This window comes from Mustela lutreola, chromosome X (genome assembly GCF_030435805.1).
Source record: "Mustela lutreola isolate mMusLut2 chromosome X, mMusLut2.pri, whole genome shotgun sequence".
NCBI lineage: Eukaryota > Metazoa > Chordata > Mammalia > Carnivora > Mustelidae > Mustela > Mustela lutreola.
The window spans coordinates 126854784-126871785 of NC_081308.1; the positions used below are offsets into that span (position 1 = coordinate 126854784).

General features: G+C 36.3%; 1 protein-coding gene across 15 annotated transcripts in view; it reads left to right on the plus strand.

The window, feature by feature from the left end:
- The window catches only part of FMR1 (fragile X messenger ribonucleoprotein 1), a 38487-nt gene extending 22425 nt beyond the window's left edge, over positions 1 to 16062 (plus strand). The window contains exons 10-17 of one of the 15 annotated variants that reach the window (XM_059156969.1): positions 2479 to 2588; positions 3479 to 3613; positions 4124 to 4186; positions 6390 to 6476; positions 8991 to 9186; positions 10730 to 10912; positions 11391 to 11473; positions 13640 to 16062. In XM_059156969.1, coding sequence (XP_059012952.1) covers positions 2479 to 2588; positions 3479 to 3613; positions 4124 to 4186; positions 6390 to 6476; positions 8991 to 9186; positions 10730 to 10912; positions 11391 to 11473; positions 13640 to 13801 — 1019 coding nt within the window. In that variant the 3' untranslated portion in view covers positions 13802 to 16062. The other 14 variants (XM_059156971.1, XM_059156970.1, XM_059156974.1 and 11 more) reach the window with 14 other exon arrangements.
- Positions 16063 to 17002: the final 940 nt, after the last annotated feature.

Genomic DNA, 17002 nt, shown 5'->3' on the forward strand with positions numbered 1-17002 from the left:
AGACAGCTAAAGAATGTGATGTTATTGAGGTAACTTGGACACAGTTTTGTGTGTGTGTAGCACTGTCCTTTTTACCTCAGGATAAGTGGGGTTTTGAATGATGCTTATTTTCCTTTTAGTTACAGTTTGCCAAGCAATTGTATACATTTTATAGTTAGAAACGTTGTTTTAAATTTAAAAATTCTTATATAGCCAGCTGACAGTTTTTTCAGTAATTATCAAACAGAAACTTTGTGTTCGAGTCATTCACTACAGTTCATTTGGGAGGTGGCATGATGCCTCTAGGGGAAAGTTCTTAGGTGTTGGAGTTGAATGTAGATTTCGGTCCCTACCTCACTTTTTGGTAATTTGACCTTGTAACTGACTCCACCCCCTTGAATTTTATTTTCCTTACCTCCAAAAAATGTGAATAATAGTGTCCACCTCATAGAGTTGCCATGATAACTAAACAGGAAGATGTTGATAGAAAGGTTTAGAGAAGCTTTGAACATAGTATGGGACTCTGTAAATGTTACTTCTCTTATCTCCTCCTCATTTAGATCAATTCCATCCAGTTCAGTAGAGCAAAATTGTAGTAAGCTGTCAGTTGGGATTGAGAAATAACCATGTGGTATATAGAATTGCATTATCTGTTATTAAAAATAGATTCTACCTCTGGTCATACCTGAAGAGAAGAGGGTTCCAACAGTAACCTTTCACCAGAAGGCCTGCTGAAGTACAATCAGCCTCGGTTTTCTTTTGTTTCTGGTGAATAAAATAAAGCAAGTCTCTTTTAGAGATTGGAATGTTGAGAGTTTTCAGAAAGCATTTTTGTGTAAGAGAGTTGGCAGGGCACATCTTTAGGGAGATGTCTAATTAGTATTGCATAAGTTTTCTTTGAGTCCCACAGTATGATTTATGATCTCTTTATTTTTCACAAACTCTGTCTAGCACGTACATGGATTTGTCATTCTTTTCTAAAAATTTGCTTGTTTTTCATCCACTTTGACAGTGAATTGGTTTAATTATTCTGTTAATTATAGTTAACACAATACTTAGGATGGTTAAGCTATTAACAGCAACATGTGCCAAGCTCAATTTTCTTTTTCCTGACTCATTGAGACCTTTTTAAAAATCATATTAATTCATGAAAATATAATAAGTTTTACAGATTAAAAACAAACTGGGTGGGACAACACCGTGTAAAAACCTCTCTTCATTTGAAGACAGGAGTAGCAGAAATAATTGACAAAAGGACCTGCCTATATCAGGAGTCCTGATTTAATGTCAGTTCTGTTCCCTGACCAATGAGCAGTTAGAAGAGGTTATAAGGGCGAATGAGGCTTTCTTATGTGGCTGGAGTGCCGGGGTAATGCTGATGAGAAGAACCACAAGTTCCTGTTGTGACACTTTCCCTGGTTTCTTCTGTAGCATTGACTCAAAGAAAATTTTGGCTTCCAGATTTTTCCCCATCCCTGCCTTAGAGGAGATACTGGGACAAGCACATGATGGTCTTGGCCAGTATAAGGGTGCTTTTTAGGTACCTTAGGAAAGTACTCAGAAGCTGATGGAATTCACATGTAGACTTCTGGAACCAGTAGTTCTTTTATTTGCAGGGTCTTGCTTTACACTAATGGATTATGATGGCTGTGAAAGCAGTCATTTCCCAGTTAAAGGGTATGACTGAGTTTTCTAAAATGAGGGAAAGAATGCCTATTTATTACCAGTATTCAAAGTCTTTGTAGTTTTAACAGATGGTATTGAATAATAATTAATCTTGAACTGGTTTTTAAGTTTTTTCATTATAGTTTTGAGTTATCTTAATAAAGTGTGATTTCTTAATCTTCTATTCTGTGGCTAATAAAAGATTAAGAAGTCACACTTCACCTTTTAATATACTGATACAATCTATGAGTGATACATAGGAGTAATATTATGTTAACATATTGGCCTGGAAAATGTGTACTTCTTTTAGATGTATGTACAGCTGCCTAAGTCCCTTTTAAACTTGGAGTATCTTTTATAAATGTGACATATAAAATTCTAAAAATATTTATCATGGGTAAAGAAGCAGATTTAAATCAGGTACAGACAGAGCTAAAATTTCCAAATGAATAAGCAAATGTATTTTCTATTATCTGTCCTTTCCCTTATTTCTTTTCATAGAACTTTGCAGAAAGAGTGATATACACCAGTGTACCAGCAAGTTTCAAGTAGACCCTTTTAGGCAAAATAAGAGCCTATCTTCAAACTTCCTTAAAATTTCAAAATTATCCCATCAATTCATGAGATTTAAATACCTCTGATACTTGACCAAAGTAGTTTAAACAGTGACAGACAACCTAATAAACAGAAAGCCTGTTTAACTCTTGTCTTTTTGAAAAGAGTTTCTGTTTTGGTTTTGAAATCTTACGTTTTATGTGATAGTTTGCAGTGGGGTACGCTTACTGGTTTGAGATAAATGTTTTTAAAACCAAACATGAATTACTCATTTCTTAGGCAAAGTAATAGGAAAAAATGGAAAACTGATTCAGGAAATTGTGGACAAGTCAGGAGTTGTGAGGGTGAGAATTGAAGCCGAAAATGAGAAAAGTGTTCCACAAGAAGAGGTATGTGATAGTGCATGTGTTTCTGGTTTGTCTGATAGAAGTTTCTTACTGTTTTTTTTTCAACATGTTAATTTAGAGGCCTCTGTAGTATGGTATGCACATGCTAGGAATATAAAAATTCTGATAGTCATGCTAGTCATTGTTGTAGCCGGATAGTGACTTGGGACTAGTCACTTGAATGCCTTCAAATCTTTCTCAGGCTTTAAAATGGATGGCCATAAATTCTAAAAAGAGTATAAGGCACTTTTCAAATATAACTTTGATGTTGCTGACAGAGACCAAGTTGGGACACTAATCAGGTCTTCTGGCTTTTATCCTTTGTCTTTTTTAGTTTGTGTGTATGTGTGTTTATTTTCTGTTCTTTACGTTTTTATCTGGGCATAGTAATCTCTTCCCAGTCATTAAATTTTATAACCCTCACTTTCATCTTCATGAATATATGGTTTTTGGTAGCAACCTTTAAAGAATTTATGTGGGTTGGGGGAGGTAAGGGTGTGCTCTTCTGTACAACGATATTGTTTAAAATAAAATCCCCCCAAATTCATATTATTCAGTGCACAAAAATCCATATGAAGCCCGTGGGTTTTCAGTGGCACCTGACTCTTCAGCTGGTCATTGCTACTGGGAAGCGGTACCTTGCCTACCAGATAAAGGTCAAATTTTGCCATATTTTCACATATTATCTAGTCTTTCCCTTTGTGAAAGGTTCTTTTAGCTGATGTTTGATGTTTTGGGGGGGTTACTGCATAATATTTGCATTCTCTAATTATTTCTGCCAAAAATGTTTACAATAATTTGTATTCTTATATGATCATTGATACAAAAATGGGGCTAAATACAGTCTTGTAAATTGGTTCTCTTTTCCCTTTTGTGTTTTGTTTTTTACCAAGGAAATCATGCCACCAAATTCCCTACCTTCCAGTAACTCAAGGGTTGGACCTACTCCCCCAGAAGAAAAAAAACATATAGATATAAAGGAAAACAGTACTCATTTTTCTCAACCTAACAGTACAAAAGTCCAGAGGGTAAGAAATATTTATCACTTTGAATTATATTAAAAGGAATTTCTTTGACCCAGATGTCACAGTTGGTGTTTTGGGTGTTTTCTCTGGTTAGGCTTATAGACTACTCATGTGTTTTGTTTTGTTTTTAAATCTGATTGCCATCTTATGAGAGGTCACAAACCAAAGTGATACCTACTTCTCAGTTTATTCACAGTGACAAATATGATGGTATAAACATAAAATATGGGGTTACAATTAATGATCACATTTTTTTCTTTTGAGGGTGGTCTTTCATTTTTTCATGCTGTTTCTTGAAATTTTGCAGGTTGTGGTAGCTCAAAATGTACCTTCTGTTAGATACATTTAGTTACTACTTAGAATCATATTTTAGAAACTGGTTTTCAATATTTGAACTAACCTAACTATTTAGAAATGGGTTTAGAAGTCCTACAGTGAAAGTCCTGCGTTCAGGCTTCTGTGTATCATTTGTTATAGTTAATGACATCACTTGCATTCCTTATACTGCTTTAGGTGTTAGTGGTTTCATCAATTGTAGCAGGGGAATCCCAGAAACCTGAACTCAAGGCTTGGCAGGTAGGAAAACATTCCTTGAAAAATACATTTTAATTTTATATTTTAATGTTTATTCCCCTTGTTAAGAAAGACTACAAATGATCAACAGGGTTGGGGGATGGTGGAGGAGTGTTTTGGGGTATGTTTATCCATTGCCCTGGGGAGAAAGCTCAAGTTCCTTCCTGTTGCTTATCAGGCCTTTCTTTGATGCTCACCTGTCCAGTGTCACCTCTTCTCATTCCCTTCCTTTGCCTTCCAGAGTGGCTTGAGCCATACTGAAGTACTTAGGGTTCTCTGAACACTATTGCCTCTGTATGCATATGTATCCTTCACCAGAGTGCTCTTTACCCTCCAACTTCCCAATTTGCTTTGACCTTACTCCTTGTGCAGCTTTCCTTGTGTACTTGCCACAGGTCTCCTCCCCCTGAGTGGCCCAAGGGCCTTTCCCCCTTCTGTGTTCCAGTGTGCTCATCCCTCTCAGTAGCACTTCCTACATAGACATTCACTTGTTAATCTGTTCGGCCACAACATGAGTTCCTTGAGGGTGCAGGGCCCCCTACCTGGCCCGTGAGAACTATTTATGGAAAAATGTCATGGCTCACCAGAGACTAAAAGCAAGAACTGCCATTTTATAAAGAGAAATAGAACCACAAGTGGCTGGGATATTCCTCTCTGCCTTTCTCCTTGCCTCCATATTGAAGGCTGCTGTTGTGCTCTTGGCCCTTCTTCATTGGACTATTCTAGTCCCCTAGTGATGTGCTCAAATTAGAGTGGCACTTGGTATAACCACAGTTTGGACGTGGGGAAGAAGAAAATGTTTTAAAACTATTTGCTCCAAAGTGATAAGACTAAACCTGTGACACAGGATTTTAAAGTTTATTTTGGACATACGTGATCTAGAGGGAAGAGTGTAACATTTCATCATATGACATTTTGGGAAATGATAAGGTTTAACTGCTTTGTAACAACATCAGTTGGGGAGAAAACAGTCAAAAATGTTTTTGAGAAAAGGAGATCGGATGCATAGGCCTGATCATTTCCATAGTTCATATATTATTCAGTGCAAAAAAATCCATACGAGGCCTGTGGGTTTTCAGTGGCACCTGACTCTTCAGCTGGTCATTGCTACTGGGAAGCGGTGCCTTGCCTACCAGATAAAGGTCATTTTACAAGCATTAATTCCTAATTGTTCAGGTTTGTTTTTTTTTTTTCTCCCACATCAACAGCCATGTTAATGTGGAAGGGAAAAGAAAGAAAAAACTATTCCAGCCCCACATACATTTAAGCAGCCCAGCAGTAACCACACCTATCAGATGAATGCTCTTTTTATATAAAAGAGGTGATGCTTGCTAAAGAGACAGCTTCTTGATTTTTCACATCTAGAAACTTCAGCTAGAAAATTACGTCCTCATCAAAGCCACCATATGGTCATCTGTGGTCACGTGTTTGAATATCAATAACCATGTATATTTCTCCAGTAGTAAAATATTAAAGTATTCTCGATTTTGAATGTCCTAATTGCCAGCTATAAGTTTGCACAACACCTTCGCTTCTTTTTTTGTATACTCCTTTTTGAAAATCTGTCTTTATATTAAAGTAGTACCATAGAGAAAAGATCAAACTTTCCTTATGATTCAGCCTTTTACAATTTTTAGAGTACATTATTGAAATGTTCAGTTTTGTGCTCATGGATCTGCCTCTTACCCTCAATCCCCTGCACAGAATAATTAGTGCAGGGGATTTACCCTAATTCTTCTTGTTTGTATTTTGTTTGTACTCTCTTGACTTGGTTAGCAAAATGGATTTAGTTTTACTTTGGTGCCCTGGTATTTGACTTTGAATTTCTCTGTAAAGAATTTGATCCAGATAAAACCTGTAGTGTATGAATTAGAGTACCTTAAAGTATTCGTTTTGTTTATGCATCTCATGTCAGAGCTTGTATAATTTTGAATTACATAATTTGTGATTTTTGCCAACACTTAAGTGTAGCATTTAAAACATAATAATCTGGTACACTCAAGGGGTTGCTGTATTGATGTGTCGTTATTCACAATAGATGTGTATAATATGACAATTTTTGTTTCCATGTATTGATTTATATTTTCAACAAACATTTGTGTACCTACTGTTTGTCAGGCCCTGTGCTAGGGATTTAGTTATTATTTGCATTTTTGTCAGATTAATCCATTATTTTATAGGATTATTGTTGCCATTTATTTTTCAGGGTATGGTACCATTTGTTTTTGTGGGAACAAAGGACAGCATTGCTAATGCCACTGTTCTTCTGGATTATCACCTGAACTATTTAAAGGTGAGAGCAAGAAGAACTTTAACTTCTAATCCTTTTGTACTAAAATATAAAAACTCCACAGTCAGTCTTTTCAGCAGTGAAGTTTCATTCTAGCCTGTATATTATAATGAATGACCTTTAAAAGGTAATAGAGCAAATATTCACTTTGTTTTGCTTATTATATTCCTTTTGAAAACTCAAGTCCATTTTCTATCATTATAAATTTAAGGAGCAATATCCCAGTTCTCAATAAATCCCCCTATTTCCCATTATTTTTCTGTTAAACCCTTAACTTTCAATGTAGGTACTCTTGTACATAGCCTTTTCATCCAGTTGATACTTTCTAGCCTCTCAGTTTTTTCCAGGCCAGATTTTGTCTGTTAACACTTGCCTTTGTTTGTCCCTTTTATGTTATTTATTAAGGAAATCCCAGTGTTTCATGAAGTCTTCTGTTTAAATGTTTATCCTTTGTATTTTTCTCTATACTCTGTTATACAAAATATAAATAACTCGTGTCTTGTAGATGCTCTTTTTAGTTAGTATTTGTACAGTTATACTTTCTCTAGATTGCAAACTGGAAATCAGGAACTGGGAAGCTACGAGGTATAGTGGAAAGAGCACTGGATTGGCTTCTAGTCTCTCTCCTACCATGAACTAGCTTATGTGACTTTAGGCAAGTCACTTCTCCCTATACTGGATGCTTTTAAAAATTTCTTTTAGCCAAGATATTGTATAAGTCAATGAAATAAAATCTTACCCATGTCACTTTTATAATTTCTTTTTTATATCCATATACATCAAAATTACAAGTGACTAGTACTAAATAGGATTTTAAAAATAATCTAGCTTTCTGTTTTATTTATGATCCTGTCTTAAGAATGTTTTTGCTGATTTCTTGAAAGAAAGAAACAATTTTTGGATGCAATTAAGGGGGAAAATGTACAGTAGTTAGGCATTTCATTCATCTTATGGTGGTCAGTTAATAATTGAAAATGGGAAGGTTTCATCCAGCAAGGTTTGCATGGGTAGGATACCCCGTTAGTTTGCTTATTTATTTTTGTTTTAAACTGTGTATTTTATTTGTAATCTGTTCTGTGTGTGTGTGTATGTGTTGTTTTTTTTTTTTTTTTTCATATTCTTAGCTTAAATAATTACGATGACCTGGAGAGTTAGGGTTGCATTGTAATCAATCCCTTGTTCTTTTGACTAATGTTCTTTTTAAGATCTTTTTATTTATTCTTCACAATTGAATATCTTTTTTGGTTATCAGCAGCTGTCCCGTTGCCATTCTTTTCATCACCAGATCTTCCCTTGATTGGGCCTGGCATCTCTCACCAAAAGGTGACTGCTTTGCCCCAGTGGGATAACCTGGACTACCATTCTGTTTCGCAAAATAACACCCATTCCATGAGTTATAACTATACTTGTGGAGTAAACTACTCACTCTCTCGTTGCTCAAGTCCTTTGTAAAACAGAAATTCTGGTTCAGAGCACAGATTAAATGTATCTGCCCTTTATTTTCCAGAAGCTTCCACAACCAATATTTTAAGAACTTGGCTTAACAGGGGCTTATCCAGTGACTGTCCATGTCAGCAGTCCCTATGATGGCCACTGCTTTACTCAGACACCCAGTACTATTAGAGTTATGGATACAGTTCCCTATTAGCCAGAAAAGGAGATCTTTAATGGGTAGATTGGAAGGACAGGGGTTAGAATTGAGGCTTCATCTTGATTTGACAGAACCCAACATATCAAACATATCAGAAGCACTATGTGTAAGGGTCTCTCAGTTGACCCAGGTCTATATTTTGATCAACATTAATACTGTTCATTGTACTTGTTCTAGCATAGTTGTAGTCTTTAAGAGGTTTCAAGGCATGATGTTAAGATCTAGCTTTTTTGGTTAGCTCTTAAATAGTTGTATCCCCCCTTCCCTGAGATATAAGGAATAGGAGCATTTTCAGTTCCCTGAAAATAATTTTTCCTTAATGGTGTAATCATATCCAAAGACCTACCATAATATATGTTCTTTGAAAGCAGAAGATGGCCCAAACTCAGTGCTTCATAAATTAAGATACTAGCTGGCAAATATATTTTGATTAAGATTATTTACAGTGTGTGATTTTTTTCAGTTTAGCTCGATAAACCTTAAATGTCATTTACCTACATTTTGGAGTTGCTTTATTCAATATCCTATCATCAAGAAGTCCCCCAACTAGCATATCTGTGCCTTAGCAGATTCTATTGAATAATAGTGCCAAATCAAACAACTTTAAATTCTATTCAGTAGAATTTTAATGCTGAGTATTTTTGTTATATCTCTAATTATGGACATAATAATCTGTTATCTATAGTAATTTTTCTTTTTAAGGACACCATTCAATTTCCTGATAATTCTGTGTAATAGTGTTTACTATAAATTTAGAACTGAAATTGAAATATTTCCAGTATATTTTTTATCTGATGAAAAGGAGAAAGGTATTATTAAGTAAAATGTCAAATTATTTTTACTGTTATCTTGTATATTTTAAATAGGAAGTAGACCAGTTGCGTTTGGAGAGATTACAAATTGATGAGCAGTTGCGACAGATTGGAGCTAGTTCTAGACCACCACCAAATCGTACAGATAAGGAAAAAGGCTATGTGACTGATGATGGTCAAGGAATGGGTCGAGGTAGTAGACCTTACAGAAATAGGGGGCACGGCAGACGCGGTCCTGGATATACTTCAGGTACAAACTAAGCATTTTACTCAGTAACTTTATCTGTTCCTAGACTTAATAGCTGCTAATCTCTAATATTCATTAGAACCCCATTATAACGGTTTCTCACTACATGGTTTCCGAGTCACAGTGGGTCAAATTGTGTTGTAAGAGACAGAGTTAAAACCTGATGATAACACTTAGAGTTTACAGGGCAAGTGTGAGTTCTGTCCACGTTCTGACTTGGGGATAAATCTGCTTAAGCCCTTGTGTGTTGATGACTTCCTTAAGGCCTTTCCTGATTTTATTACTGTATAGCCAAAATTATTTTCATTTGTGTACTGTGGCTCATTTTTTGTCAGGCATGTGCTGGTCATACTTGCTGGATGGACTGTGTAAATCAGGGCTCTGCATCCTATGGCTCATAAGGTGATTTTGAGTGTCATGGCCAAAGTCAGCCCTAGGCACAGTCAAGAAGTAGGCAAAGTTTCTCTTTGCCTTCCCAGCTCTTCTGTCAGTGCTTCTTTCTTCTCTCCCAGTACCTTCCACTGAACACTGTCCCCACCTGCCAGTGCCTACTGTCTTTCTTGCTCAACTGTGTATCTACTATGTAACTTGCTAATGGTGGTATAAGGTATAATCCATCTCACAAATATTTGCATTTCAAAAAGGAACTCTTTTAGATGGAAAAGCCTTCAAGATCCACAGGAAAGAAGCTATAATGGTGAAGCTATAATTGGTCATTAGCTCCAACAGAGGAAGAGAGAGAGGTAGTAGAGTTGATATTCTGGAGTGGGGGAGACAGACACCTACTCCTAAGGCAAACCTTAAACCTAACCCCTAACCCCTCTCCCAACAGTCTGTCCTTTTTGCTGTTGAAGTCCCACGTCTCCATGGAGCTCTTTTCTCCCACTTCCATCTCCCCTACATCATTAATCTACCCCCTCATGCATAATGAGCTTATCTTAATAATTCCCTTATTAATGATAAATTATTTCAGTGGGAGAGGGAGGGAAGGTTGTGGACCAAGCATCAGGCAAGCATATCCCCTTTCAGCTAAGTTCAATCCCGGATCCCACGGAAGACCCTTCCCTGAGAGAGTTACCATGTTGGCCTTCGCCACCCTCTCAGAGGTGACCAAAATGTATGCATCCCCCGCTGTCCCTGGGCCAAACCTTGTTAAAAGGAACTCTCTTTATAGAGGTTTATTTATCAAGGCATTGCATTTAACTGTTGTAGACAACTCTTCCTCCAGAGAGCACAGATGTTTAAAGGAGCACAGCTGTTTAATGATGTGGCATACTCAGGTTTGAACTTAGATGGCTAATAAAATACCTTTTTTTTTTTTAATGAGAACCAAAAACATTCAAAAGCAAAATTACCTCAAATATTGTGAAACCCTTCATTTTGAATTTAAGATAATTTGTTTTACAAAATGGAAGGTGATGATACTCTTTGGGTTTATAAATTGGGAAGAGTATTGGATTACCCCTGAAACGTCTCTGGAAGCTTCTGTTAACCTAACTTTTTTTTTTAAGTCGGACAACGGTATATAACTTTTAACTCTCGATAGGAACTAATTCTGAAGCATCAAATGCTTCTGAAACAGAATCTGACCACAGAGACGAACTCAGTGATTGGTCATTAGCTCCAACAGAGGAAGAGAGGGAGAACTTTCTACGCAGAGGAGACGGACGGCGACGTGGCGGTGGAGGAAGAGGACAAGGAGGAAGAGGGCGTGGAGGCGGCTTCAAAGGTACACAGCTGTTCATTTCTTAATGATTAAAGGGGAATTTCAACAGCCAAAGTTCCGTGAAAAATCTTGGTGATTCAAGGATATATTACTTAAAACCCCATTTTTCCTGTTTTCTATTGGTCAGCAGAGGAAGGGCTCAGCAGTAGTCAACGGAACGTCAGCCTTCCCGTGGTTTGTGCAGAACGTAAAAATAAACACCGATAACTAGTTCGGCTTCTTTGGGGATTCTGCACATAACGTGAGCATTAGCTCAGGTTGACCGGTGACGTAGTTGATGCAGAATCGTAACACCTTTGAAAGATTTTGTGCTTCTTGGTTACATGCTAGATTTCTAAGCATTATGTAACTGGAATCACTAGATTGTTGATTATGTTTTAGATTCTGTGGTCTAAATAAATTGAGAGTGTAGGAATAAAGAATTTCTAATAAGCACATCAGAATCAGTTAACTGTTGAACCTTTTAAAATTGACCCTGTAGGAAATGACGATCACTCCCGAACAGATAATCGCCCACGTAATCCAAGAGAGGCTAAAGGAAGAACAGCAGATGGATCCCTCCAGGTAAACTGGTGCCTATTTACATCGAAATTATTTGAATTACTGTAGTTTGAGACTTACAAGTTTATTTTGCTTGATTTTTAAACATGTTGAAAAGTTGCAGAATTGATACATATGACATGTTTTCCTTTCAGCATTATAATTGTGGGCAGTCTTAGTTCTTCGTGACAAATATACCAAGAGAATTTCTCTAGAGACTATGCAGTCTTAAGCATTTGTGAAGACTTTGACAGTCTGTTAGGACTTGAATACCACATTGGGGGTTCCCTGCAGTTTCCGCAAGGAAAGGGACATCCTGGAATGTACTGGGAGACCTGAGTAACCCTGTGGACCCCTCTTCCCCTGAGTTGCAGGGATACGGTGATCTCTTTGAGTGGAAAGTAAGGAAAAGGAGGGCTCTGTCTCATAGGTAGTAATTATGGTAGACAGGGCTGCTGGTGCTCTCAGCTAGTACGGGCGATCAGCCAGCTGTTGGTTTATAACCAGCCTCTATTCTGAGATCCCTTTTCAGTTGGTCATCACCTATGCTGAATCCATTGTTAACTTTAAAATTACTCCTGAGCATGTCAGACACCATTGCTAAGTGCTTTCTGTGTGTGTGTGTTACCTTATTTACTCTTTCAGCAGCCCCCTGAGGTAAGTAGTTTTATTTTTTATTCTTTAGGTGAGTAAACTGAAGCTTTTAGAAAGATTCAGTCCTTTGTCCACAGTCACATAATGATCATATGGTGGAATGATATTTGAACTCTGGTATATGATCCCCAGAACCCGTATTCTCCTCTGCTTCTTAAATTCTTAATCCTTAATCCAAGTAGTTAGGGTTCCTTATTGACTGTGGATTGGTTTAGGACCAGCATTCAAGATTAGTGAGATGCTTTTCAAGAGCACAAATTTCCTGACAGAATATTCCATGGGATTCCTAGCAGTTAGTTGTAAGTAGGTGTTAACTGTTGGCACGTTCTTAAGGAATAGAAAAGACCTTAGATCTAGGTAAAGAGATGAGGAAATGATGTACGTACATGTGTTTTGCAGAGATAGAAGGCCTTTATCTGCTGGCCTTTTACGTCTCTGCTTAAAGTGACATGTTCCAGGAATTTGGCAGTCAGATCATATTGGTTAAAAGGGTGCATATTCATAATTGTATTTATAATTAAAATGGGACAGCGAATAAAAAGGTTTGTGTTTTCCATGTAGGAGAATAGATCCAAGTCAAAGCACTAAGCCTTTGATGGCCAAACATCTAGAATGCACACTGAGACCCAGCACTTGAACACACTTTTAAATTAGAGCAATCCATTTTGATATCTGTGTAGCATTTGTATTTCAAGCAGATCAATAGTTGTTTTAAGCCCATTGGTCAATATTATCTTCTTTTATACAGCATCTGGGATTGTTAGCATTGTTTTAAGTGTTCTGTGTTGGCACTTAAACTATTTCATAAATCTTAGGATACTATTTTCTGAACTGCATTCATCTTTACACATGTCTTGGCATTCCAGTCCTTTCACACATTAGTGTTGTCGAATTTCCCTGTACCATTATTATTCTTCAGAGTTCAAGTCTTAATGATTATCTGACTTGCCTTACTGAAAATACAAGCTATAAGAAAGCAAGGCTCAAATTTTTCTACTGTAAGACAGTGAGAGCCTCAGTATAGAGAGGTTAATCTTACCTATGATAGATAATTCAGGTGTAAACTAAAGGCTAGTTACTTAATAAGCAAGTTGAGTTCTTATCCTGGTAAAGGGGAATAGGAAGGCATCAATCTGGGTCCCTTGTGTGTTTCACAGTCTTTAATAACCCATTCTTTTGAACTCTAGTATTATAGTTACACATTATCTCGTAATTAGCAATAGTAATTAATTTTAACTATTTTGTTTCTCACTATTGTATTCTGCTTAGAAGAAGACACGGTAGGATTGTGAGTTTTTATCTAAGTTTGGACGCAGTGAGATGACCAGTGTGTTCCAGTTAAAGAAGAGTGTTTTTAAAATCATAAAATAAATAAAAAATCCTTCCTAACTTTAATTTCTTGCACTTCCTCTATTCTCACTCCCGTTTCCCCTTTTACCATGTGGAACTTACACTTAGGCTTAAATTTCTTGTCAGGCCAGTTACAGATTACAATAGGATATGGTCTGTGTATATAACAACTATAACTTGTTTTAGATCAGAGTTGACTGCAATAATGAAAGGAGTGTCCACACTAAAACATTACAGAATACCTCCAGTGAAGGTAATCGGCTGCGCACGGGTAAAGATCGTAACCAGAAGAAGGAAAAGCCAGACAACGTGGATGGTCAGCAACCACTTGTGAACGGAGTACCCTAAACTGCATAATTCTGAAGTTATATTTCCTAAACCATTTCCATAACTCTTATTCCATATTAGAAAACTTTGTTAGGCCAAAGACAAATAGTAGGCAAGATGGCACAGGGCATGAAATGAATACAAATTCTGTTATGAATTTTATTTTTTTGGTATTGGCCATAAGCAACAATCTTCAAGTTTGCACAAAAAGATACGTTGAAATTTTGAAACATTGCTTTTAAGTATACATTAGCACTTCAGGGCAGGATTTTAGTTTGGTTTATTTTTTAAAGTACTGAGCAGTGATATTTTTTGTTAATTTGGACCTTTTTCCTGCATCGGGTGATAACTTGCCGGTATATTTCAGTTTTTCTCAATAAATAGCATTTTTAGTAACCATATTACAGTTCTGTTTTCAGTCTCCTATAGAAGTCCATGAAATACTATGTCATTTCATGTCCTGTGTCAGTTTATGTTTGGTCCACTTTTCCAGTATTTTAGTGGACCCTGAGATGTGTGTGATGTGACGTTTGTCATTTTCATTAGCAAAAAAAAAAAAAAAAAAAAAAAAAAGTTGTATGATCTGTGCCTTTTTTATATCTTGGCAGGTAGGAATATTATATTTGGATGCAGAGTTCAGGGAAGATAAGTTGGAAACACTAAATGTTAAAGATGTAGCAAACCCTGTCAAACATTAGTACTTTATAGAAGAATGCATGCTTTCCATATTTTTTTCCTTACAGAAACATCAGGTTAGGCAGTATAAAGAATAGAACTTGTTTTGTTTTTGTTTTGTTGCACTGAAGTTTGACAAATAGTGTTATTGAGAGGGATGTGTAATTTTTCTGTATAGACAGGAGAAGAAATAACTATCTTTTCATTTGAGAGAGGCTAAAATAAAATGTTTTCAGCTAGGAATAAATCTTCCTGGTCGAAAGTTAGTAGGATATGCCTGCTCTTTGGCCTGATGACCAATTTTAACTTAGAGCCTTTTTTTTTAAATTTTGTCCTCCCCAAGTTTTGTGAAGTTTTTCATATTTTAATTTCAAGGTTATTTGGGGGAGATAGAAAGGTCATTTTCATGTGTGCATAATAATCCTGTGAAGTACAGGTACTTTGTCTAAAAAAAAAACATTGGAAGCAGGTTAAATGTAAGCCTTGAAATATGAGCTCTAATGTATAAGTGGAATTGGAAAGCAGACTAGAATTGGTTAACAAATACTTCTTTTCTTTAGTTTTTTTTTTCTTTTGTTTTTTGATGTGTTGGGTTTGGTTCTGTTTTTGAGTCTTTTTTATGAATGAAATTTACTGAGGAAAAATATGTGAAGGACCTTCACTCTTCAGATATTATATTTTTCTTAAAAAATAACTCCAAGTAGGGGTACCACTGAGTCTGTACAGAGCCGTGTGAACCGAAGTTCTGCCTCTGATGTATTTTGTGAGTTTGTTTCTTTGAATTTTCATTTTACAGTTACTTTTCCTTGCATACAAATAAGCATATAAAAATGGCAACAAACTGCACATGATTTCAAGAATATTAAAAAGTCTTTTTTAAAAGTATTGCCAAACATTAATGTTGATTTTTAGTTATTTATTCTGGGAATGTATAGTATTTGAAAACAGAAATTGGTACCTTGCACACATCATCTGTAAGCTGTTTGGTTTAAAATACTGTAGATAATTAACCAAGGTAGAATGACCTTGTAATGTAACTGCTCTTGGGCAATATTCTCTGTACATATTAGTGACAACAGATTGGATTTTATGTTGACATTTGTTTGGTTATAGTGCAATATATTTTGTATGCAAGCAGTTTCAATAAAGTTTGATCTTCCTCTGCTAAATTGATGTTGATGCAATCCTTACAAATGATTGCTTTTAAAATTTTAAGATAGGAAAAGAAATCTATAGAAAGTGTTCTGTTACAAAATGTAACTGTTACCACTGGAAGTTTCACATGTCTTAGGAAGTTAGCTGTTATCTACCAACTTTCAAGAACTTGATCTTGTTTAATAAGGTGGAAAAAAAAATCAACAAAATGGTACAAAAGCACATTGTGCCATTACAATATGCACTAAGTCTCTTTTTTTACAAAGGCTGAATTCAGCAAGGCGCTAACTTGCTTAAATGTGAATTACTAACTTCTAAAACTGTAATTTGATTCACATGTTTTCAAATGGAGTTGGAGTTGATTCGTATTACAATATTTGTGTGCTAAACGTGTATGTTTTTCAGTTCTAAGTCATGTTTTTAAAATCTTATTAAAGTTTCAAAAATCTGAAGATTGTTTATCTAGATGTAAATTTTTATTAAAAAGTTGCACTTATGAAAAAGCAAAAAATTAGTCTGACAGATGTTTGCTCCTGGTCTTAAATTTCTAAATATAACAAATATTAGCAGTATTGGGGGGGGGTTATTTATCATTCAAAGCATATATGCCTTGCAAATAATGTTTTACGTGCCCTTAAAAGGCAAAAACATAACCACTAGAAAATGCTTCTCCGTATTCCCAGTCATAATATTTCAACACGTTAATTACATAAGGTGCCACCAAACCATATTGAACACACACTCCTGTCTGTGCATACATAAATAAACCCTGCCATTTGAAAATACTAAATGTGTCTGTGTAGTTTAAAAAAGAAAACCATAGGAGCGCCTGGGTGGCTCAGTGGGTTAAAGCCTCTGCCTTCAGCTCAGGTCATGATCCCAGGGTCTTGGCATCGAGCCCCGCATCGGGTTCTCTGTTCAGCAGAGAGCCTGCTTCCTCCTCTCTCTTCCTGCCTGCCTCTCTGCCTACTTGTGATCTATCTGTCAAATAAATAAATAAAATCTTTAAAAAAAAAAAAAAAAGAAAACCATAATAAAACAAATGATGGGTTTGTAGGTAGAAGGTGCCTGAAATGGCTGTTGTAGTCACTTCAAGGAACTCGGGCACAGCTGAGATAAAAGGTTAAAAGTGGAGAGGAGAGCGAGTCAAAGTTCTCTGTGTTAGCATCCAAAATGATTTAAGGATGCAGGACAGTCTCTTCTATATTGATGGCCTGCCTCTCCCCTCCCCCGTTCCCCCTCTGAAAACTCCATCTTCGTTTTCTGACTTTCTGCTACCTTGTTCTGCCTTCTGCTTCGTTCTGGACTCTTCCAGGGCCAGAAGAGCTGAGCACAGTCCATTAGATGTGATAGGTTAAAACCAATTTACGAGTAATTTGGTTGGGTTTTCCT